This window comes from Canis lupus, chromosome 13, assembly GCF_048164855.1.
Source record: "Canis lupus baileyi chromosome 13, mCanLup2.hap1, whole genome shotgun sequence".
Lineage (NCBI taxonomy): Eukaryota > Metazoa > Chordata > Mammalia > Carnivora > Canidae > Canis > Canis lupus.
This window is the reverse complement of record NC_132850.1, coordinates 37,077,582-37,103,052: the sequence shown is the minus strand read 5'-3', so window position 1 is coordinate 37,103,052 and position 25,471 is coordinate 37,077,582. Positions and strand designations below refer to the sequence as shown.

Genomic DNA, 25,471 nt, shown 5'->3' with positions numbered 1-25,471 from the left:
CATTATTTCTTTCGTATTCACTTTTGAAATGTTTGGAGGAAAAAAAAAAAAAGAAATGTTTGGAGGAACATTTTCATCGTAGTAGTCGTATTCTGACAAGAAAAAAAAAATTAGATGCTCTCGTGCCTCCCCGTCGGGGAATCGAACCCCGGTCTCCCGCGTGACAGGCGGGGATACTCACCACTATACTAACGAGGAACTGCACGTAAGCGGCCCTTCTGACAAGCCTCTTATTGCTTTGCAGTCTCCGCGGCCTTCGGCCTTCCCCACCGCCTCCCGCCAGCAGAGTGGGTCTGACATTCTGCCGTTGCCACTGCGACGTCCATCGAAGTTGAACAAAACGAAAATAGGAGCGTTCAAATGATCTCCCCGTTGCTCCGCTGATCATTTCCGTCTGCCCACCCCTCCTCCGGCTGCCCCCGCTCCCCTCTCTTCCTCCTCCTCCCCTCTCAGGAATGCTACCAGTCCTCGCAGCACCCCTCCGCACACACACTCCCAGGGAGCAAAGCGCACGCCTTGTCGCGCTGCACCACGGGACTTGTAGTTCCAGCCACGCTACACCCCACTCTTCCCTCACCTTAAGAAACTTCCCTTCCCGGCGGGCGCCACGAGTTCCGCTTGCTCTTTATTGCCTCCCTCTGTCCCCTGCCTCTAGCTCTCAGTCGAGTGGGCTGGCAGCCGGCTCTTGAGGTGCCGATCGGCGTGCGGAGGGACTCCCGAAAGCCATGCCCGAGGTAGTGGATTCGTGCTCTTTGGCCTCTCCGGCTTCGGTCTGCCGGACCAAGCACCTGCACCTGCGCTGCAGCGTCGACTTTCCCCGCCGGGTGCTGACCGGCACCGCCGCGCTCACGGTGCAGTCTCAGGAGGACAATCTGCGCAGCCTGGTACGGTGGGACGCGCGCCCAGTGCCCGCCTCGCCCCGGCCGCCCGCTTCTTGCCCCTCATCCCGCCGCCGCCCCCTCCCAGGCCCACGCTCGGGTCTGCCCCGCGCCTCCCTCGTGCTCCTGCGCAGCCCACAACTCCTGTTCCGCACCTCCCTTCAGCTCTCACTGGCTTCTCAGCCGCCCCTTCCTCGGCCCGCACTCAGCCTATGGCGCCCCTCCGCACCGCGCTTGTGTCCGCATCCCTCGGTCGCCCGCTACCTGTGCCTCAGTGGCTCCGCCTGCACCCTCTCCCCGACACCCCTCCCCAGGCCCTCGGCACATCCTAGCGCCGCATCCACGTCCTGCTCGCACCCAGAGCGCGGGCTTCATTGTAGCACCAATCCTCCCTCCCCCGCTATCCGAGTTCCCAGCGCGAAGCCCCCCGTGGCCTCCCCATTTCCTCGGCCTGCAGCCCACAACTCCCTCCTCGGGCCCCGAGTTTATTCCAGTCCCCGCGCACCTTCCCAGGCCACGGTCTCCTCTAAGTCTCGGACCCTGTGCCCTGCCGATGCTCACCGGACCCTCTCCTACACCTGCACTTCTGCAGGATAGGACCCATCGACCCGTCGTGGTAGGCTTCCCCCAGCCCCCCAGCCTCCCTACCGCCGTTCTCGAACCCCTTAGAATTTACGGCTCCAGACCCCCCACCCCCACCACGATTTGATACTTCCAGGCTCTGCTAGCAACATGCAGCTCTTCTTCTCCAGGGTCCTAGTCCTGCTACCTTTGATTCTTACCACCCGTCTCTTCAAATAATTTAATGATGGATGGGCCACTCACGCTTTCTGAGCGTATCTCAATACAGTGTATTACATACAGTTGGTTTCAAGGAGGGAGTAATTATTGCGCTTCTTAGGAAGTAATATACCTCTACCACATCGCTAGCCACTTCAGTGATGAAAAACTTGTTTAGATTTGTGGAATGTTATTAAATTATTTTATCTATACAACATAACCTGTTTTCGGTGTTCTTACTCAAAGTGATAGTATTTGGATTGTATCTTTCCCCTGAAGAATTTCATAGGTGAGCATTTTAGAAATAAGAGGGACAGGGAAAGACCAGCCACGGTGTATTTTGCAGAGTGTTGTGGTATCTGCTTCAGCACGACATTAAGGAACTTGATTACTGAATGTTGTAGGCTTGATGGTGGGAAATCAGTGGGGTCAGTTAATTGGGCATAATAAGAAGTTTAGATAAGAATTGGTGGTTCTCATGACTCTTTTCCTACTTGTGTCATAGGCCTGTATTTTGAGTTCATTAATATGAACTAATATAGCAGGTAACCTACCCTTTGTCCTTTAACATCTCTGATTCTGATTTGAAAAGTAGGTGGACTCCCCTATGTATTGATATTTAGGCACCAAAAGTGCTACAAGGAAGAAAATAAGGTATTACAAGCAAGAAGGTTAACTATTTCCCTATAGATTGTACTTTGGTCTGCTTGAAGTACTGTGCTATCTATTATTGCAGGCAGCTTTGCCTGCACAGGATTGGCTGAAGTCCCGTCTCAATGCAATCTCCCTTTTTATTAAAAGAAAATAGATTTTGATAGTTTATCACTACTTAGTATGACCTTGCACCCTCACTTGTTTTGTAAAAATAAAGGTTGAACTCTGATCTTTGAAGAAGCAAGAAGACAGGATGCTTAAATTCTGAAAAGCCTGTACCTTCAGTGTCCCAGTCTCAACTTGCACATTGTTTTTGCGTTCCCCAAATCTTGAGAGAAGATTTTTAAATCCTGATGTCTGGTTAGCATGTCTGCTTAGCAAATTTAGAGCCTAAACTGATAATAATGTTAGATTTTATACAAGGAAGGCTAGTTGTGGTACAGTGACATCTGTGTATAATTGTTTGCTTATTCATGGTGACAACTTGAGGCCAAGAGTTTGGCTTTATTTCTTCAAACTCAACTTCTTTCCTCCACCAGATTACAGTCTCTTGAAGGTAGGGCTATGTTCCATGGCTCTTTGTATCAGGCTCCTAGTATAGTAGCACCTGCCACGCAGAGGACCCTCAAAAGTTTGATGAACTAGTGGGTGAATTCAATTAGAGTGCAGTGCCTGAGCCTTACGCAGGCTGTGCTAATAATAGTGCCAACTGTATCTTGAGGGTGAGTGGACATCCTACCTCCCCACCACCAATAGAGAGGACCCCATGCCCATGCTGGTGAGGACACTGAGTGTCCTTGCTCGCTCTATTCCTGGAGTCCTTGGTGCTGGGGAATGTTGAAAGAGCTGTACCAGTAGGTTTTACTAGGAGTAAAGCCCAGCTTTTCTAAAAATCTTTTTGAAGTTTTGGGTTATTTGGCCTCAAGCTTGGCATTCATTTGTGACAGTGTCCAAGCATTTGTTCCTTTTGTTGAAATTTTCAACCTTTTTTAGGTGTTCTATCAGCTGGTGGCTCAAAGAGGTTCTAATGTCTTGGCCAAGATCATATACTAGTGAGTGGCAGAGCCAGGGAGTGAACACAGATCTTTCTGACTACACACTCTCCAGTCTTCACTAAGTAAATGGCTGAGCCAGGAATCAAATCAAGGTGTTTTGGTTTGGGTTTTAACAATAACCCAATTTTTTTTTTCATTGCAGCACCCTGCAAGTAACAGGTAGAAAATGCAGATAGAGATATAATACTGAGGCAGAAAGCTTTTTAATTTAAGCTATTACTTTGTCACAGAAAGAATTTGAGTCTGCTTAAAACAACATATGCTGTATAAGAAGCTTAAAAATAATTTAAGAATTTGGAGGAAGAGGGAAGGAGGATAGTGAAAACCAAACCCATGACATCAGGCCCTAGGAAGGAAGAAGTGGGTTGTGAGGTTTACATCGAGCTTGCCAGCAGCCTGTGCAAAAAAGGAATTAGTAAAAAAAAAAAAAAAAAAAAAAAGGGAATTAGTTATATATCCCATGGCAATCAGCCAGGTGCTTCGAAGTAGAACTGCTTTGGGGGGTGTTATTCAAAGAGGATACCACAAGATATAGTAAATTATATCCCTAATAACTTCCTACTATTTGTAGGTCTGTTTGCTACAACTATGTATGGTATCTTGGCCTTCTGCATAGTCGGTGTTCCACAATATTTGGTTGAAAAGTACTAGTTCCAACTTTTCAACAATGCAGTTTCCTTTTTTCCATTACTATTTTTGATCAATTGTTTAGTAGTATTTATTAGTGAAATTTGAAGGGGAATTTCTTAAGTAACTTGAGAATGATAGCTGAGGTCAAGACTTGGAGTATACAGCTTAACCACTGCATTTTCTCCTTTCTCTTGGTTCAGGACTCACTTCATGCATTAAGTGATACCTACGATTTTTTTAGGCACTGTACTAAACTCTGGGAATGCAAGCCCAAGTAACATTCTCTGTCTTCTTAAGAACCCTCAATCTAGTAGAGAACACTTATCATTCTAATGTGGTACAGTAAATGGCTATAGGAGAGATCTGGACTGACTACTGTAATAAGTACAGAGGATATGAAAAAGATTTCAAAAAATAGTCACAACAATAATCTGGCTCTTCTGATTCTGAATAGGTTTGAAAAGTTGAGGTAATTAGATATAATAGGATGTGCTCCTCTGGGAAATAAGCCAGTTGATTCATCCTTATGGCTATAAAAGTAGTATAAATATGAGTAGTTACATACATGGATATTCAAATTAAGTTTTTAAAATAAGTCAGAGAGCCATAAATAGGAATATGAAGGAACAAAGGAGTAACCCTATTATTCATAGTAAGATATAAGCCTAATAAAGCCACATAATCTGAATATGCAAGTACAAGAAGATAAGTCAGTTCTACTAATTTAGAGTAACAGTGGTTGAAGTACGCCAGAAAGAAAGTAACCCAACAGGAATAATTACCTATTTGGAGGGAAACAGGCGGCACCCCTAACAAACTTACCTGCTTTAAAACACACACACACACACACACACACACACACACACCAGAATGAAAATTTCTTTCCAACCAAATATTGTTTACTCTAGAGAAGTAGGAATCAACTTAATGATTATGGTTATGACTGGCCTTCTAAATCTCCCATGCTATGGCCGGCCAGATTTCAATAGAAAGATGCCAGAGGTTGGGAGATCAGATTGTAGGCAGTACTGAGGCAGGGTCTGACCTAGAGTGGTGGTAAAAGAAAATAAAGTATGAAGACAGTGTGAAAGAAAAATGTGTTAACTGGCTATGGGGGCTTGGCAAGTGGGATCAATTGAAGATACTTCTTTTTAAAAAGATTTTATTTATTCATTCATTCATGAAAGACACAGAGGCAGAGACATAGACAGAGGGAGAAGCAGGCTCCCTGCAGGGATCACAATGCGGGACTTGATCTCAGGACTCTGGGATCACACCCTGAGCCAAAGGCAGATGCTCATCTGCTGAGCCACCCACACGTCCCCACTGAAGGTTATTTGAATGTCTCAAACTTTAGGTACCTCGAGGATTCTGTTAACAGAAGAGAGAAATCAAGGGAGAGAACTGATTTGGAGACATAGGGTGGCTTCATTTTTAGAATTTTTAGAAGCCCACTGAATATGAAGCAATATTTCCCATGGAAATGTCAAGCAGGCAACTTAGATCTCTCTAAGTGGCAGTCCTGGGGAAAGGATGAAGAATTGGTTGATGAGGTGGGATAAGTGAGAACTAGGAAGTGTTCAATATGGTAAGAAAATCAAGGGATTGAGGGCACCTGGGTGGCTAAGTCAGTTAAGCAGCTCAGGTTGTGATCCCAGGCTCCTCTCCACCTCATGCTCCCTCCCAGTCTCTCTAAAATAAATAAATAAATATTTTTTTAAAAAAAATCAAGGGATTGAGGCTAGAACATTGGGACATATCCATTTTTAGGAGCTAGAAAGTAGGGGGAGGAAATGGCATTAGACAAAACCATTTATGTGTAAAGTCAAAGAAGCCAAGGAAAGGACTTCAAACAAATCATATGGCCCATAACGGCTATGAGTGGACAGAGGTCCAGAATACTGAGCAGAAAAGACCTCTTGAGCAGGAGGCATGCCCTGCCCTTTCAGAAGCAGAAGAGCTAGAAGCCAGACTGAAGAGAAGGAAGGAGGAGAGATTGATGAAGAAGTAGAAATAGCAGCCATATATTGCCCATGGAGTTTAAGAAAGAACGGAGACAAATGAATAGTTATCAGGGCAGAAGGATCAAGAGAAGTTTTAAACATAACATGGGGGATCCCTGGGTGGCGCAGCGGTTTGGCGCCTGTCTTTGGCCCAGGGCGCGATCCTGGAGATTCGGGATCGAATCCCACGTCGGGCTCCCGGTGCATGGAGCCTGCTTCTCCCTCTGCCTGTGTCTCTGCCTCTCTCTCTCACTGTGTGCCTATCATGAATGGATAAAAATTAAAAAAAAATAAAAATAAAAAAAAAATAAACATAACATGGGAGGCTTGTTTACATTGTTTGGAAATGGTCTTGTGGCATAGGAAGGTTGAAGACTCTAGAACAAAAGATTAGTTAAGAGTGAAAGGTATTGTCTCTGGCGCTCAGAGGATTAGGGGGATGGAAAACACTGAGACGCTTGTTGCCACTCCCTTCCTGCCCAGAGCAGTTGTCCTCAATGGGTAGATACACTCTCAGTCCTCTATGGGTCATTTGGTTGGAGTTGCCACACCAGGTTGGGCCTTCTCAATATACATAATGGCAATGTACAACCCACTTATTTGCCTAATGAGTGCCATGGTTTGTTTTAATTTTTGGATGTATGAAAGTACCTAGGAGTTGGAGCATATGAATTCCAGGAAGAAATTGCAGTAAGATATATCAAGGTGTTGTGATGAAAAAAACTTCCGTCATAGATGAATTTTTTTTCATAGCAGAGAAGTTAAGTTTTAGGATACAGGATCAAAGACATTTTAACCTAGATTTGACTTACACTTGAGACCCTAAGTTTGTGTGACTATCCCAGAATTACCCAGCAATAGATACGCCAACTTTAGAACCAAAAATCTTTCAGTAAAATTAGAGTCCCAAGAGACAGGACCTACACTGACTTTAATTCTTCTAATTTCACTCCATTTTACTATCAGCAACTAGTTCTATTTTGTAATCATTATAGTTTACCTATATCTAATATTAGTTTTCTCTGGTGTATATTGAACAATTTTCTTACCATTTAAAAATACTAACTTAATTCTAGACTTTGGATACGAAGGACCTCACAATAGAAAAAGTGGTCACCAATGGACAAGAAGTCAAATACACTCTTGGAGAAAGACAAAGTTACAAAGGATCACCAATGGAAATCTCTCTTCCTATTGCTCTGAGCAAGTATGAGTGTTACCCTTCTCTTTTATATGACGAAATAATGGAGAAAAAGATTTTTAAACAATCTTCCTTTCTAATTTCTAGTTTGTGTGTATGTAGTAATTGGCGCTCTTACTGATCTGCTGTTCAAATTAAAGCTTACAGTGAAAATTGTATCTTAAGATTCTAAAGAAATTCATTGTATGAGATACTCAAGAAGAGGACTTTTGATAGTGCTATTTCTTTACTGATCATGGGAGTGATCTAGAGTGATGACAGAAGCATGCCATCTTAAGGAAACATTTTGTAATCATCTGGGAAGCTTTTATAAGATGCACATTTTTCACCTTTTCCCCAGAAGCTGGCTACTTTTATTAATGGAATAATGGCAATGACAAACAGAACAGTTTCTATGTACTAGTCTTGAGATAATGCCTTAAATACATTCCTTTATCTGATCCTATGGTAACCCTTTGTGGTATGATTTCCATTTTACGTTGAGGAACGGGAGCTTCAGAGAAATAAAGTAACTTATTCAAGAAAGAGGCAGCCACAACTGTCATATTGAGAGCATATCCCACTCCTTGATAAATTGGGAAGGGGAAAAAGGATGGAAAACCATTGGCCTAAAACAAGAGTGATCTACCCCACCTTTCAGTGGCCAATGTTCTCATGCCTTCTCTTCCCGTTTAGGAAAAAGAAGGGAAACACCCACAAATAACTTGTGAGGGAGATCTCACTGACCTCACTGTACAGATCAAGAACCATAGTGTAGGTGGTAGAGTCAGGATTCAAACATAGGCACTGTGCTGGTCTCCAAAGTTCTTGCTATTACCTCATTACCAGTGCTGCTCAAACTATCTGGGGTGAAGGACCAGTTTTTGTTATTTCCAATTTGTCACATACTGATTCTTTTATAAAAAATGAATTACTAGGAAGAAGAGATCAAAAGCGAGCACACATTTTTGAGTCAACAGCCATTAGAGTCACTCTAAAAGTTTCTAAATGTGTATTATCAATTTCTTGACTTGTCCCATAAGTCAAGCACTGCTTTGTGTCATGCTCTGGCACCCACCGCTGTGTGGTAGTCCAAGTTCCAAAATTATTTCTTCCACTTTCCCACTATGATAAAAGATTGCATGATATGACAGGTGTAAAGTGTCAGACATGCAGTGGTGTATTCAACGAATATTAGTTCTATGACGTCTTCAGAAGCACTTAGTGTGGTAGAGTGGAAAGGATCCAGTGGCAGGCAATCAGGTAAGAAACTTAGGATGCAGCATTCCTAGAGCTCATTCTCAATCAGTAACAAGACCTAATAAAATAACATTTTTATTATTTAGTCTGTGTATTATGAATTCAAACTTTAGTTAGGTTGAATTATACTCTGCTAATATATTTGTTTGTTGCATACAGAAATCAAGAAGTTGTTATAGAAATTTCTTTTGAGACCTCTCCAAAATCTTCGGCTCTTCAGTGGCTCACTCCTGAACAAACTTCTGGGAAAGAACACCCATATCTCTTTAGTCAGTGCCAGGTAAAAAGAAGGATCCAGAATGACTAATTATACAAAAAATTCCCTGCACGTTTTGTTTACTGAAGCCAAGTGGACAGTGGTCTTTCGGATACTCAGGTCTTACCTAAGATAGTATTTTAATTTGTCATAAAAATGACACACATTTTCACTGATATCTCAGTATTAACATATTCTTATATTACTTTAAAAAAGAAACTCAATTTGAAATCATGTCCATTGAAAGTAGACTATAGGGTCATTTTTATATTTATATCCTGAGCACCTAGGATAGAACTTAGCATTCTTGAATGGGCACTCAAGAAATGGTTATAAAAGAGAAAGGAAAAAAAGTAATAAGACAAAAGTAATATGTACTGATTATGAAAAATGTTAACAATAAAGAAGTGGAAAGTGAAAGATCAGATTTTTCAATCTTCTCCAGAAGTAACCACCAGAAGTAACCACCATTGAGTTAGGTGTGCAGCCATTCCAGATTTTTCTTATACTTTTACAAATGTATATGGTATATAAACATATTAAATGTAACTTTAAAATCCTACGATTTAAACTATTTCTGTTTAAAGATTAAAAATAAAGAATCTCATAATCAAAGACAATTTGTCACAAGGTTAATACATATGAAACTATCTTCTAAAAGGAAAAAAGCCTAATTTTGTTAGTAATCTGATAATTTATAATGAAAGGCACTCATTTCATTAAATGCTTACTGTATTTTCCAGCATTGTGCTGGGTACTTGGCATATTTAATCCTCAATATTCCTATGTGATAGTAATATCACATAGGCTCAAATTTGAATACAAGTCTAAAAAAGGAAGCAGTATTGGAACACGAAATAGACAAGTTTACTTTCTATTGCCAATTGAAATAATTTTTTAATCTAAGAAATCCTTAGAACCTTAGTTCAGTTATCTGAAACAGATGTGGTTTTCTAGGCAAGAGCGCACAAGTGGTGCATTTCTTATAATATTCGATTTTCAGTTAGTACTTCTAACAGAATGTCCCATAATCTCAAGTTGGCGAGAAATGCAAGATTTGAGAGTCACCAGAATGTGAATTTTGAATATGTTATTCCATTTCTTATTGGCAACAGTGTTTGAAATAGAGGAAAGAGATTTCAGTTAAATTAAGAAATGACTGCAGTTGATGGGAAACGTGGACGTGATTTTGTTTGATGAGTTTGCTGCAGTTCTCTGCACACTTGCCCGGGTGTGGGTCTATCCAGTGAAACACATCTGAGAACCCCTGTGGCCTCACTGAGTCCCCAAACTAGGGACTGCAAAGGAAGTCTAAAGGCATGGTCTTAGATCCCTGTTTTGGGAGGGAGAGTCAAGTGGTTCTTCTAGTCCTACGTAATCCATCTAGAGATCATTTGGGATCCCATATCTTTGGAGAATGGACTAGATTTGAAATGAAAAGGGCTAGAGTTTGAGGGTTGTAAGGAATCTTGTTGAGGCAGCAAGTATGTCTAGAATTTAGAGATGTTCAGAGAGATGTTAGTGTCAGTATTCCTTTAAGTTCAGGGGACCGTCTCAAGGAGTCTGGGGCTCCTTTGCTTACTAGCAATTGGCAAGGAGTCTGGGGCTCCTTTGCTCACCAGCAATTGGTCCAGATTTATTTGTAAGGAGGCCAGGGTATAAAATTGAAGATACCCGGGTCTTCCTTCTCAATGGAACCAGCATTCATGACAGATGAATGCGGAAGCAGAGAAATGCTGCATATGTCAATGAATCTGTCCAGATGGTACTGAGAAAGACTGTTCTTTCTTCTTCCTTTTCTTCTCAGTTTTCGCTCTCAAAGTTTGCTGCAAGATTGGAATGTCAAGATTCTAGTGACACTCCCCAAGCAGTTTTCCTCAGAACATGGGCGTCCCATTAGATGTTAATAACTAACCAGAGAAAGGGGACTTCCTGTTAAAACAAGTATACGTTTCTTTGTTGTAGGTATTTTCAGAGTCTCCAGGAGGCTAATGTTCCAAATGACTCTTTAAGACCGGGATGTAATATGCATGGTTCTCAATTTCACTTCACCAAAGAGCCCTTTTTTCTCGGGGTCCCTAACAGCATCTAACTGGACATTGCTGTTACTTAGGGCAGAGAGTAGGAAACAACGCTTAACATTGCTTCATGCTTCAGCTGAAATGTGAGGACTGACCAACCATACATTAAAATGGGAAATCAGACCTTTTTTGCTCCTTCAAATGATCTGAAAAAATGTGAGACTTATTTCTAAAAAGAATGTGTCTAAGGACAGTGCTGCAATTTTAATTAATTTCATAATGACTTGATTTATAAGAAAGGGAAATAGCCTTTTTCTTTTTCCCTTCCCCCATCCCAGGCCATCCACTGCAGAGCAATTCTTCCTTGCCAAGACACTCCTTCTGTGAAATTAACCTACAGTGCAGAGGCAAGTATCACAAATTATTAACTGAATTAAATGACTCATGTAAGTAAATGTGGTATAAATGATAAGGAGAGATAATAATTGGATTTTTATAGTTAGTAATATTTCACTTCATTAAATTCTACAAAAACTATGTAACAAAGAAGCTGTGGACCTCTTTTTGCATCTCTCTTTTAAAGATTTTTATTTTTAAGTAATCTCTACACCCAACATGGGGCTTGAACTTACAGCCCTGAGATCAAGAGTCACATGTTCCATGGACAGAGCCAGCCAGGCACACCCCAATATCTCTCTTTTAAAGGCAGTTTCAAACATAAGTGTAATGAAAGGAAGTAGGTACTATTCTGATTTTATTTTATTTTTTTTTAATTTTTATTTATTTATAATAGTCACAGAGAGAGAGAGGCAGAGACACAGGCAGAGGGAGAAGCAGGCTCCATGCACCGGGAGCCTGACGTGGGATTCGATCCCGGGTCTCCAGGATTGCGCCCTGGGCCAAAGGCAGGCGCTAAACTGCTGCGCCACCCAGGGATCCCCCCTATTCTGATTTTAAAAGGAGTTCAGAATTAATTCTAGACCTCAAAACAAGAATTTGAGGACAGCATCTTTTAATTTTTTAAAAATTAACATTTGCAGGATTAAAAGTTCTAGAAATGTGCCTTATAGCCATGTAAACCTCTGTCTAGGTACCCTCACAGGCATAGATTGTAGACTTATCTGAATACATTTCCACCTGATTCTTGTTGTAGGTACTGCTAATCCTTTTACAAAAAAGCACCATAAGAATAAATAAGTACTAAATAAATAAATAAATAAACACTAAATAATACTAAATATATACATGCATGCTAGGTCCCAAGCCAGACCTACTTAGACCACGCAACTAGAATTGAGAACCAACCTATCTTTACGGAGGCTTATTGATTCTAGATCATCCCACAACCAAACCACACCTAGTGTGTATAGTGCTGTAGAAAACTATATAATGGAAGACAAAGAATCCCAGGTTTTGGACTCTCCTCTACCAGTTACTAAGTGCATGACCTGAGGCAAGTCTTAGGACCTCAAAACCTGGAGTTGTCGCATCTGTATAACACATCACTGACTAAATAAAGGGTAGAAGCAGAACTAAATCATTTCCCAAGTGCTTTTTAGCTCTAGATTTATGGTTGTCGTAGCACTGGTTCTGGAGCTTCTGAGTCTGCCTCAGAAATAGCTTTAAATACTGGGCCATGCAAGAAGAATATGGAAGTCTAGAACTTAATGGAATGTATGTTTGCTAGATCATTAATATTGAGGGGATAGTCCTTGATTCTAGTATTCATTAGAAATAAAACTTTCAGAATCATGGAACTTGGGTACACATTTAAGTGACTATAAGGTTTGCCCCATAAGCTCCGTAAGCATATTTTCCATACAAATTCCCAAAGAAAATTATTTCACGGTTCTGGGCAATAACTTTTACTTTCTCATAATTATGACCCTTAAAAAGCTCTTTGATTTGCAACACCAAGTTTATGTTTTAAATATAAAACTTTTCAAAACTGTATTCTCTGTCCTAACGTAAGTATACAAGCTCGTGAATCTGTTTGGAGGGTGTGGAGGAAGACAGGTGTGGTGGTTACCACTGCCAGGAAGGTTGCTGGGCACTTCTTCTGTACATATTCTTTGCAGCAGTACTATGAGGTTATTACTTTTGTTTGATGGGAAAACTAAGTCTCAGGGAGGTTATTTACCCAAGTCCATGCAGTTAGTAAGTAGTAGAGCTGGAGTTTTAATCTAATTTCTACCAGGTGCTCTTAACATGGATGGATGAATGGATAGATAGACCACATTCACTTTCCAAGAAGCCAGTTTTATATATTGCTAATTTTATGGATAAACCTGATATGCCCAAACTTCCTGGACTCATTGTCTTCTCACAGTTAAGATGGGGAAAATACTTTATTTTACACATGTGGTTTAAGATACATAGAATCTTTTATTTATAACTGGAAATGATTTATCTTCTTGATTAGGTATCTGTTCCTAAAGAATTGGTGGCACTTATGAGTGCTATTCGTGATGGAGAAGAACCTGACCCAGAAGACCCGAGCAGGAAAATATATAAATTCAGCCAAAAGGTAAGATCTAAAAAAAAAAAAAAAAAAAAAGGTAAGATCTTAGGGCCTACATTTCTGTTTTAATTGGTAGTGAACTATAGATAGCTTTTACCTGTCCAGAGAGCAAAATTGCCTTTGGAATATTTCAGAATTTAGAAAGCAGCTTCTATCTTTGTTTTCTTTCTTTCTTTTGTGGTAGTAAAATGTTGTGGAAAGAGGTTGCTGGATAAGCAAAGTAAGGACATGGCCTGATCCCATTTTCTCTCATCCCAGTTAGTGTAGCAGGATTTCAGTTATTTTAAGTTACACTTTGGCCCGCCCTCATACCACAGTGCTGGCTTGTGGTTATTTAGTGTTTGCAAATGGAAGAGCTATATTAGACCAAAAACAAAAAAAAACAAAAAAAAAAACACAAAACAAAACCCAACCAAACAAAAAACCTTTGTTACAGTATTTAAAGTTAAAATTCCTATGTAACTGATAATTTGACTTGTACCTTTGACCTTTAATGAATTGTGTTTATGCATGCTTTTTAAAATTGACCTTTGTAATAGAACATGTAATTGAACCACAGTGGACAGTGGGATCTGGGATTCCAAGCTCCCAAACCTTCAGCATTCTCTTACTGCTGGATTATTTTATATGTCTCTCAAATATACCGGGAGTGGTTTTCTAAAAAGGAAGTAAAAAATTGTTTTACATCAAGAAAAAAAAAAACTTAAGAAAAAAGCACAGTTCCTTCTTAGAAGTTAATTTTTGAGAAATACTTGAAATGGACCTTGCAAAATTATGTGCAGTCATGTCTTTCACATTTCAGAAGCTGTCTTTCTTAGTACAATAAAAGAGAAATTGATGTTTTGAAATGTTTTACATCACAATTTTGAACTATTTGACCCCCTAGAAATGAGACCGATGAGATTTGAAAAGAAATTTACTTACTTTTAAATATGAACTGTCTTATTCTGTAATATTTTTAAGCATTAATTTGAGCATGTGTGTGTTCTTTTCTTTCTTTTTTTTTTCTCCCTTTAGGTTCCCATCCCCTGCTACTTGATTGCTTTAGTTGTTGGAGCTTTAGAAAGCAGGTGAGCTTTTGAACAAATTTTGAGGTTACAGAAAGATTAAAACTTCAGGCATCTTGAACCTCTGGCAGAAATAACTAGTAGCTCATTTGTGCCTGTCTCAAGATCTCAAGCTGATAGCTCTGGAAAAATTCAAATCTAATCATAAAATGTAAATAACAATTAATTTTCATTTAAAAAATCTTTATCAGTCACCCTTCAGATTTTCCAGGTATTGCAGAATGAGCATGATGAGTCATGCTGTGACTGTGAGTCGTAATAACTGGCTCACAGTCACAGAACTAGGAAGTGTCAGGGCCAGAACCTGGATCTAGGCTGTCTGACTTTGCAGCCTGTACAACACAGATGGGCCCTGTCCAGCGTGGCAGCCACTAACTACATGAAGCCTGAGGTGTGCTGTAAGTGTAAAATACACTAGATTACACTGGGTAAACAAACTATATTGTTAAAATTAATTTCATCTGCTTCCAATCTTGCTTTTTTAAAACATGACTACTAGGAAATTTGAAATTACATATGCAGCTCATATTTTAGCTCATTAAATTTGTTGGATAACCCTGGTTACTGTTGCTACTCAGTGTGGTCTAGAGACCAATAGCATGGTATCACATGGGACTAGATTAGAAATGCAAATTTTTGCAGGACTAGGTTAGAAATGCACATTTTTGGGCCAGATCCCCTGAGCTACTAACTCAAAATTTGCATATGAACAAGCTCCCCAGATCACCTGTAGGCACGTAAAGTTTAAGAAGCAACTGCCTTAGAATCTACCTCTTTGGGGCAGGACACCTGAGCAAAATCTTATTGTTTGGGATTTGGTGCTACATAAAATTTTTAGGATGAAATTTTTGATGAAAAGAATATTTCTGAGTTCTAGTCCTTTGTAAGTGATATATCATTCTATTTCTTTCCTCCTTTTTTTAAGATTGTGGTTAAAAACCCCATGAAATTTACCATCTTAACCATTTGTACATGTACATGCCAGAGTCAGCAGCTTTCACTAGGTCCACATTGCTGTGAAACAGATTTTCAGAACTTGTTTCATTTTGCAAAACTGAAACTCTATACCATTTAAACAACAACTCCCATTTCCACCTCCCTCCATCCCCTGGTAACCACCCTTCTACTCTTTGTTTCTATGAGTTTGAATACTTGAGATAACTCATAAGTGGAATTGTTGAGTATTTGTTCTTTTGTAACTGGCTTGTGTTACTTAACAGAATGCTCCTCAAGGACCAGCCCTGTCGTAGCATGTGACAGGATGATGTCCTTCTTTCTCAGTTTGTTTCTTCTTCTCTGAGTGTTCAACCTTTAAGCATGTAATGAATTTTACACCTGCCCTTGATCTGGAATAGCCTCTCACTGGGCCATGACTGAGTGTCTATAGTTGTGAGATAGCAAGAGGAAACTAGATGCCCAAAGTCCTTAACCAGAGCCAGTAAGCTAATCTTTGGGGGCCCAGACGGGTGCCCCCTTAATAAGCTGCATATTTACTGGTACATACAAGAGCAGGACTGTATCTCAGAGGAGCCATGAAACCCCCCCTCTGTCCCATGAGCACATGGCACATCACACCACCACTACTGCTGTCAGGATTTGTACCTAGTACTCGAGCTCTTTTCTGGAACCAAGTAAGTAGATTATCGTGAACTTCATTTTTATCAAGCTTTTCAATTTTGCAGGCAAATTGGTCCACGAACATTGGTTTGGTCTGAGAAAGAGCAGGTGGAGAAGTCTGCTTATGAATTTTCCGAGGTTGGTCATATAGTTACCCTTTTTCATAATTGTGCTAGAGGATAGATTTAAGATTTTAAGTATGACATATGATGGTGTTAGCGATGTGCTGATGTGCTAAGAGAATCAAATAATATCTTACTCTGTGTGGATTTGCAGTTGCTACATTTTTTGCATCAGTATCATTTAAAATGAGCATCCTGGGGCACCTGGGTGGCTCAGTCCATTAAGTGTCTCCCTTCACCCTAGGTCATGATCCAGGGTCCTGGGATCAAGCCCCACAAGCTCCCTAGCTAGCAGGGAGTCTGCTTCTCCCTCTCCCTTTGTGTGTCCTCTCTCTCTCAAATAAATAAGTAAATATTTTTTTAAAAAATACAGAATAAAATGAGCATCCTTAACTCATAACCTCCAGAGAAAGCAAATACACTTTGAAGAAGTTCATCATTGGAATGATAAAACATGCAAATATTTGTACATTAACTTTCTAGACTGAATCTATGCTTAAAATTGCTGAAGATCTGGGAGGACCATACGTCTGGGGCCAGTATGACCTCTTAGTCCTGCCACCATCCTTCCCTTACGGTGGCATGGAGAACCCTTGCCTCACCTTCGTAACTCCCACTCTGCTGGTAAGTGTGAGCTTGTCTTCATGCACAGCCAACTTCTCCCCACATGTGTATCTGGATGTGAAGAGCCTCAGGCATCTGATCATCTATTTCTTTAAAACAATATTTTCTCTTATTTATACATTTATCTCTTCTTCCTCATGTGACTTGCTTATTATGGTCATTTTCATCATCTCATTTTCTCAAAAGAAAATAATGTGGCCCTTAGGGGGATGGGAATATTACATTCAAGGTGTGTGGGGGCATTGGGGAAGGGGAGGCCGTGTCACAGCCATGTGTGGACAAATTCTGTATCCAGACAATGAAACTAGACCATTTACACTTGGCATGTAGGGACTGGTCAAACAAAACAAACAAAAACTCACTTTAGCATGTGTAGGGAAGGAGTAGACTGACAGTATATTATAATTTTATGCCTTTGTATGCTACTTTAAATCACTACAGACTTAAATATGCTGTGAGTAATTAGGAGAGAAGAGATACGTAAGGGAAATGAGAACGTATAAAAAAAAAAAAAAACGGGAGTAGGAGAAATGTGTCCTGGAAGTTAATTAGAGATGGGTGTACTGGCCCTCCTGGTCCTATAAAAATTCCCACGATGAGGGGGAGAAAAGAATCACGCTGTTTTTTGAGTCCTGCATTTTTTCTCTTATTTTCTCAACACATACTCTGCTTTTAACCCCTTTGAGTGCCACAGTAAAAATACACTGCCCTATTAATGCCAGAATACAGCCTGATGTACGCAGTCCTTTAAATATAGTCCACAGTTTGAAAACTAAGGTGGTTTTCTTCTTTTTCAGGCAGGAGACAAGTCACTCTCCAATGTAAGTTAAAATTTACCATTGTGGTCTTACCCTCAAAGAACTATTAAGTCCACTAATTTTTAAAATATCCATTGTATTGTTATGTTGGAGATACGGTTATAAAAGATAACTGGGAGATTGTTATGATATTAACAGTTAGATTTAATAGATTTCATAACATTTGATGGTCTGATCTCTTCTTGTGCTTATGAAATAGATTTTAATGGAGTGATTTATCCATTTAGTATTTTCTAAATAATTTTGTTTCTAATTTTTTTAACTATACTTTTGTCTTTGGCTAAATTATGATTTGTTTGCTAAACTAACTCCCTGAATATCTCAGCTGGTGTTAAAAGAAAAACAAACTGAACGGTGTGGAACTGAATGAACTAGAATACTTACCTACGGAGTTATTTTAAAGTAAGGTGATCAATTCTATGACCGATCCCTTCCACTATTTACTACTGCATTATTTCCACTTCAGGTTATTGCACATGAAATATCTCACAGCTGGACAGGAAATCTAGTGACCAACAAAACTTGGGACCACTTTTGGTAAGATTTATTATTATTGTTTCTCTATTGGTCCTTGTTATTAATTTCTTTCCCTGCCTGCCTGCCACTCTGAATTGTTTTGTAGGAATATTGCATCCTTTTTCTTGTTTTTCTTTGTTACCATCTCCTTGGTAGACAACTTAAAAAAAAATTCCACAACACTTGTCACAATGTTAGGTAGAGTAGGAGTATTCGGCTTGTGCTTATTATTTAGTTCCTGGTACAATCACATTTTAATAATGGGCACATAAAACGAGAACCAGGGCTTAATTTTCCCCACTGCCGTCTACTGGGCTGGGTTTCCCATTGTTCTGAATTGAATGCAGAGTAGCCACATAGGCAATCTGCTTAGACTGTAGTGTTCATGCTTTACAATTCTTTGCTCTGCAGAAAAGCCAAAAAGAAAGTACCTTGTTGACTAAAACATGTGTTCCTTTTGGCTGTGTCACTGTCTTTGTTGTTGTTGTTGTTGTTGTTTGTTTTTTTAATTTTTTATTTATTTATGATAGTCACACAGAGAGAGAGAGAGAGAGGCAGAGACATAGGCAGAGGGAGAAGCAGGCTCCATGCACCGGGAGCCTGATGTGGGATTCGATCCCAGGTCTCCAGGATCACGCCCTGGGCCAAAGGCAGGTGCCAAACCGGTGCGCCACCAGGGATCCCATGTCACTGTCTTTATTTTATTTACAAAAAAAAAATTTTCAGGTTAAACGAAGGACATACCGTGTACTTGGAACGCCACATTTGCGGACGACTGTTTGGTGAAAAGTTCAGACATTTTCATGCTCTGGGAGGATGGGGAGAACTACAGAATTCAGTAAGTGAGTCGTGCTTTGAGAAGCATTTCTCCAAAGTTGTATAGGCCTTCAAAAGTTTAGTTCGTAAACTAGCTTTAGTAAGTAGCAATAAGAAAGCCATTTTTGCAGGTGTGGAAAATCAGAGATACTAGTATAATATTCTATTTTTTTTTTAAGATTTTATTTATTAGAGAGAGAGCATGCATGGGCAGAGCAAAGTGGTGGGGGGGAGGGCAGAAGGAAAGGGAGAGAGGGAATCCCAAGCAGACTTCATGCTGAGCACAGAGCCCGACATGGGGCTCAATCCCAGGACCCTGAGATCATGATCTGAGCCAAAGCAGAGTCAGACACTTAACCAACTGAACCACCCAGGCACCCTGGTAAATATTCTGTTGATACATACTAATCATTATCCTGTGTCACATCATGTTCATGAGCAGTAGGACCTCATCAAGTCTTTGTCATTAATATAGTCAGTTACTGAGTTTGAACTTTATTTGGTATATTTACATCATTTTTCAGTGCTTCGTCCTAAAGGCCAAATTTGATGACCACACATTGAAACATTTCTTTATTTTTTTGTAATAATAAAGAACATGGCACAAGTGGCCATTCCATTAACAGACTTTCAGAAATTTCTGCTAACATGCCCTACAATTTCTAGTCTCTCAGCCTAAGTTCTAGACTCCCTTACAGTTATGCCTTTAGGTGAAGTAATACTCCCTTATTAGCTTGCTTGTCTACTAATGACCAGTATTCGTATTTGAACATTCATCTAATTTTGTGTCCTGCAGATAAAGACTTTTGGAGATACGCATCCATATACCAAACTCGTGGTTGATCTGACGAACGTGGACCCCGATGTAGCATATTCGTCAGTGCCCTACGAGAAGGGCTTTGCTTTACTCTTTTACCTCGAACAACTTCTTGGGGGCCCAGGCAAGTAGTTGGCATTTTCTGATTTTTTTTTAGGGCAATGTGAAGAATAAGGAAGAATTTTTAACGGTTGTTTTTGCTCAATTTTATTCTTTCGGTTCATTGTGTGTGCAGCTGCTGAAGAAAATCTATATCCTTTTCTAATGTGACCTCTCTACTTAAAACCTTGAATGACTGCTAAATTCAAAATTGTGTTGCTTGAAAAGAAAACTCATCTTATTTTAAATAAAACTCATCTTATTTTAAAAATTAGGAATAGTTTGTACTCATTGAAACAAAAATTGTGGGGATCCCTGGGTGGCTCAGCGGTTTAGCGCCTGCCTTTGGCCCTGGGCGCGATCCTGGAGTCCCAGGATCGAGTCCCACGTCGGGCTCCTGGCATGGAGTCTGCTTCTCCCTCTGCCTGTGTCTCTGCCTCTCTCTCTCTATGTCTATCATGAATAAATAAATAAAATCTTTAAAAAAAAAAGAAACAAAAATTGTGTAGTACAGAAGTTTGTAAGAGTAACAAGCGAGAGCCCCTCAGCCCTTTCCACTCCCCAGGTAACCACTCTTAGCAGTTAGGTGTGCATGTCTCCAGATCTTTTTCGAAGTATAAATAAAGAGACAAATAAATATATTGTAATTACAGGAAATGGCTCATTGGAATGCTTGTGTGGCTCAGTTGGTTAAGCACCTGCTTTCAGCTTAGGTCGTGATCTCAGGCCCCACATCAGGCTCCCTGCTCAGCTGGGGAGTCTGCTTCTCCCTCTGTCCCTTCCCCAGCTCATGCTCTCTTTCTCTCTCTCAAAAAAAAAAAAATAAATAAAAATCTTAAAAAACAAAAATGGATATATAAAATGAATTTATATATATAAATAATGATATACATAAAAATAACTTGTTCTACCTTTGTGTTTTTTTTTTAATTCAGCAATGTTCCACAGACATCTTCCCATGTCAGAACATACAAATCTACCTCATGCTCTTTAATGCCACCATAGTCATTCATAATATAGATGTGCTGAGTATATGTAACCTTCCCCTACTGATGGGGGTTAAAGTGTTCTCCTTTGTCTGTGGACTTTGAAGACCCTCCGTCACCCACACACACTTTTCCTCTCCCATATTGTTCTCCTCTTCTTGGGTCGTCACACTGAGGCCATTACTTCTAGAATTAGTGTGTGGGCTCCTTCTCTGTTTCTTCATTGTGTTTTCCTCTTACTTGTAATGAAGATTTCTTTTCTCCCTTCTATCAAATTTATATATATTCTTCAAGGCCCAACTGAAGTCCTAATTCCTGTTTTAAACATTCTTCTACCACTAAACCTCTTATTGGTTTCCCTAGTCTCTGAAAATTCTCTGTTCTCCTTGGTCAATAGTACCTTACCAAGCATGCCCCGAAAATGTTAAATAGCTACCTTTCCATTAACCAACATTTTTTCTTTTCTCTTTTTTCTTTTTTTAACTCTTAGAGGTTTTCCTAGGATTCCTAAAGGCTTATGTTGAGAAGTTTTCCTACAAGAGCATAACCACTGATGACTGGAAGGATTTCCTGTATTCCCACTTCAAAGATAAGGTTGGCTTTTAAAAGCTTTCTTATTTGTTATGCCCAATATACCTGTATTTAATGGCTATTTGTTAGACTGATTTGAATTACTTAGTAGTAGTATTGGTTTAGAATTTAAGACTCAACCTTTCATTGTACTTTTTCCTGTTTAAAATGTGATCTCAACAACATGAACTAACGTGAATATTTCAGAGGGATCTTCAATAGTGTGTTTCCAGAAATTTATTTATTCAGAAATTTATTTTTTGTATATATTTAATTTTCCTCTTTTATTTAACAGAATGCTACTGATTAATAAAAATTTATATCGGAAAACAGAAATTATCCTGACATGTCAGTGTAGACAAAATTAAGATTTGAAGACCTAAGAGTCTGTTTTAGTTGTGTTATTTCTTCCCCCCCCTCCCCCCCCCCATGGAAAAGATTATTCTGTAGCAAACTTGGCCTTCTTTGCCTTCACAGGTTGATATTCTCAATCAAGTTGATTGGAATGCCTGGCTGTACTCTCCTGGAATGCCCCCTGTAAAACCCAAGTCAGTACTTCCTGTTAATGCTTTCCTTCTCATCCTGCAAAACCCTCGAGCTCCTCAAAATACCTGAAAGGGTTTTATGACTTCCTTAAACTGTTACTACTTAGAAAGTAGACTTCATAGGTGTTTGAACCTTGACCCTCAGGTCAAAAGAATCATTTCTATGATATTATAAATATAAATTCAGTTAATTGCAAGTAATTATGGAATGCCTCCTTTCAGCTGAAGGATGGTGATACAGAGGGAAGATATTTTCCTTTCCTTTAAAACCTTTGCAATAAGAAATAAAACTTGTATAAGTATTATGCTAATCACTACAGCAGGGTTATAAGTTGCCATCTCCATTTCCAGAAGAGGCACATTAGGCTTAGCTAGGTAAAATGTCTTAACCTAAGTTTGCACAGTATTCATTCTATTCAGAGTTGAGATTCATACCCTGGCAATCTTTACCCCTCCAGTATACTGCCTTTTAAACTAAATACCCTCCTCATATCAGAGACCTAAACTCTGGTCCTCCTGAGTCATGTAAGGATGCTAACTACTGCAAGTTCCTGGCTGGAACAGACTGTTCCCACCCACCTGCTGTACTCTTTATTCAGGTAATTCCAATCTCAGCCCAAGAACTGCTTCCTCATGGAAATATTCCTTGACCTCTGAACCACGTTAGGTCCCCATTTCGGGTTTCCTGGTGCTATATGAGGCCACTTTCATTGCTGTCACCACAGCAGTAATTTTGATTTGTGTGATTATTAAAGTCTTCCTCCTTCACTACAATGAAGCACCATGAGAGCAAGGATCATATTTGGTTTTGTGTACTACTTTCCTTAGGACCTTGCCATAAGTAAAGGCTGCTTCCTTTCCTTGGGCTAGTCCTTCCTTAGTTCTTTTCATGACAAACCAGAAAGAGACCAGCAGAAGTCCTCTATTGTCCTATTGGTCCTTCTGAAATCAGTGCTAAGGAATGTTCTAGTTGAAAGTGATTTACTGCCTGAACAATTTACTGCCTCTGATCCCATTTGGTCTTGAGGACAAACAAAAGGCTTTCCCTGAAGCCCACAGCCTGGCTACTTCACAAGATTAAATGGCAGCTGCTTCAAAGGAGGTCACTGCTTTAACCCCTTCATAATCTCCCCTAGGGCACAAACTCTCTTTAGCAGGTTCAAAGGTAACTTCCAATCGAAACTTATTTCATTTAGGTCCTCAAGGGCAGGTACCCTACCGTTCTCTAACAGAAACATTTCACAGAAAGCAAGCATCATTTATGGACAAAGACGTCTTGCAAGAATTTTTGTACACATAGTCTCTTCCATTGTTGTTGCAAAACATAGGACTTATTTTCTAAGTGGAGAACACACAGATTTCAGTGAAGTTCGCTTTGCTTCGTGGTCAGAGTTTGTTATTTCCATTTTCTTCTGAAGAGAGAGGAACAAAATCATCACATGATGTCGGAGTCTCCCTAGCAAGGGTCTCCCGTGACACCATCATTTTTTCCTGGTGTCTAGAACAGTGCCTGCCACGTGGGCACTCACAGATTTGTTGAATGATCACAAAGGTGGAAGGTTAGATAAGCTGGAGCAATAGAATGTAAAATCCACAAAAGCAAGGATTTTGCGTTGTCACGAGCACCTCAAACTGTGCCTGGCACACAGCAAGCCCTAAATGTGCTCACCCGAGCCCCAGCGCCTTCAGTGGATGCTGCTGAAGCATCTTCACAGACACGCGGAGGCATTCCCTCGGGAGGATAAGCAGGTATTTCATTAATTTGGTATCTGCTCGGATTTCCAAGTTCCCAGATGACATCAGTATATTTAAGTCAGGTAGAAGATTTCCTATTTTCAACACTCTGGAGTTCCTGATATTTGTTTATTTATTCAAAGGTTTTTATTTATTTATTTGAGAAACAGTGAGAGAGAGAACGAGCAAGAGGAGGGGCAGAGGGAGAGGGAGAAGCAGGCTCCCCGCGGAGCAGGGAGCCCCATATGGGGCTCCATTCCAGGACCCCAAGATCATGACCTGAGCCAAAGGCAGACGTCTAAGTGACTGAGCCACCCAGGTGCCTTTTTTATTTAAAAAGAACTTTGAGGAGTGCCCGAGTGGCTCAGGTCATGATCTCAGAGTCCTGGGATGGAGCCCCTCATCCGGCTCTCTGCTCCATGGGGAGCCTGCTTCTTCCTCCCCCTCCCTCTGGCTCTCTTACTCTTCCTCTCAAATGAATAAATAAAGTCTTTAAAAAAAAAGTAGGGGATCCCTGAGTGGCTCAGCGGTTTGGCGCCTGCCTTTGGCCCAGGGCGTGATCCTGGAGTCCCGGGATCGAGTCCCACGTCAGGCTCCCTGCATGGAGTCTGCTTCTTCCTCTGCTTGTGTCTCTGCCTCTTTCTCTCTCTGTCTCTCATGAATAAATAAATAAAATCTTTAAAAAAAACCCAGAACTTTGAAAGTGATGCTCTGTAACTTCAACATTACATTTATGGAAAAGCATGTACATTTTTATGAAATTTAACCTCTAGTATTTTTTCGTCTTTGCAGTTACGATATGACTCTGACAAACGCTTGTATTGCCTTAAGTCAACGGTGGATAACTGTGAGTACTAACGTGACTTTGACCACTTTTTAAAGAATTGTGCAAATCCATCTCTACTCAGGAAGGTGGGGGCAGGGAAGAGGGCAGGTGGGTACTTTACTCACAAACCCATGTATCTGGAGAGGTTATTCATAAGTCCAGTTCATCCGAAGTCCTCTTAAGCCAGCCTTCAGTGTGTAAAGTTACTGAAGGCTGGGGAGCAAATAGATACTGATGGTATTTGTTCCCATTTTCTTGCTTCAAGTCTTAAGAAAGGCATGCAAAGATATTTGTGTTTTCTCTTCCTTCTTTTTCCTCATAAATCATTTGTAAGACACTGCTTCAAATATAGTCCTTACCCGTACCAGATAAATCTAAAATGATCTTAGGCAAGCGCTATTGCCAACTGTTGGTGGGTGTTACTGTCCACACCTATGGAGCCTCCTAAAGATAGCTTGTTTGTGTACATCCTGAAACATAACCCTTAGAGAAACCAGCGTGAGGATGTGCCCTGGATGATGCTTTCGTGAAAAATAACATAAAATGTAAGAATAATCATTGCAGGGGGAAGAAAAGAAATTTTTCCTCTACCGTCTAAGTTCTTAGCTGAGACCTGTGTAACGAAAGGCAGATTAACAAGAGAAAAACACATTTATGAACGTGTATATCTCGTGTACACAGGGGAGAGGCCCACAGAAAAATGAATCACTCAGAGGTGGCTCAGTATTCAGGGTTTGGTACCATTTCAGTGGGGAGAAAGAAAATAGGGGAAAATAAAGGATTTTTAGGAAAGAGAATGGGCTCTTAGAGGAATGGTGGGAGGGTATGATAGCTTGTGACAAAGTTTGCCTGGGCGTGGTGGCCACTTTTAGTTTCCTTTCCTGTGATAAGAGTCAATTTTGCCTGACTGATCAAACTCCCAGGGGAGGGGATCTAGGACAACTGAGTTCCTTTGGAAAAATTCTATTTCTAGGCAGGTGAGTGCAGTTCAGAGAAAACCTCTCCTTGCCTTTCCTGTCTTTGAAGAGCCTACAGCTAAAATAATCAATATACTAAAGTGGCGTATTTGTGGGTAG

At 40.3% G+C, this 25,471-nt stretch overlaps 1 protein-coding gene, 1 long non-coding RNA gene and 1 other non-coding gene across 3 annotated transcripts in view; 1 reads left to right on the top strand and 2 right to left on the bottom strand.

Moving 5' to 3' along the window:
• LOC140602911 (uncharacterized) overlaps positions 1–448 on the bottom strand; it is an 84,536-nt gene extending 84,088 nt beyond the window's left edge. The window contains exon 1 of the long non-coding RNA XR_012005893.1: positions 182–448. This is a non-coding gene — a long non-coding RNA (uncharacterized lncRNA). The remainder of the gene's footprint in view (positions 1–181) is intronic.
• Positions 127–198, bottom strand: TRNAD-GUC (transfer RNA aspartic acid (anticodon GUC)). The gene has a single exon. It is a non-coding gene; the product is annotated as a tRNA-Asp (tRNA).
• Positions 449–611: 163 nt separating the features above from the next.
• Positions 612–25,471, top strand: part of LTA4H (leukotriene A4 hydrolase) — a 34,943-nt gene continuing 10,083 nt past the window's right edge. The window contains exons 1-15 of the mRNA XM_072773167.1: positions 612–884; positions 7,077–7,207; positions 8,600–8,720; positions 11,056–11,124; positions 13,140–13,244; positions 14,256–14,308; positions 15,988–16,060; positions 16,528–16,668; positions 17,466–17,489; positions 17,953–18,023; positions 18,729–18,840; positions 19,615–19,759; positions 21,211–21,314; positions 21,768–21,838; positions 24,362–24,416. Of these exons, the coding sequence (XP_072629268.1) occupies positions 726–884; positions 7,077–7,207; positions 8,600–8,720; positions 11,056–11,124; positions 13,140–13,244; positions 14,256–14,308; positions 15,988–16,060; positions 16,528–16,668; positions 17,466–17,489; positions 17,953–18,023; positions 18,729–18,840; positions 19,615–19,759; positions 21,211–21,314; positions 21,768–21,838; positions 24,362–24,416 (1,434 nt within the window). The 5' untranslated portion in view covers positions 612–725. The remainder of the gene's footprint in view (positions 885–7,076; positions 7,208–8,599; positions 8,721–11,055; positions 11,125–13,139; positions 13,245–14,255; positions 14,309–15,987; positions 16,061–16,527; positions 16,669–17,465; positions 17,490–17,952; positions 18,024–18,728; positions 18,841–19,614; positions 19,760–21,210; positions 21,315–21,767; positions 21,839–24,361; positions 24,417–25,471) is intronic.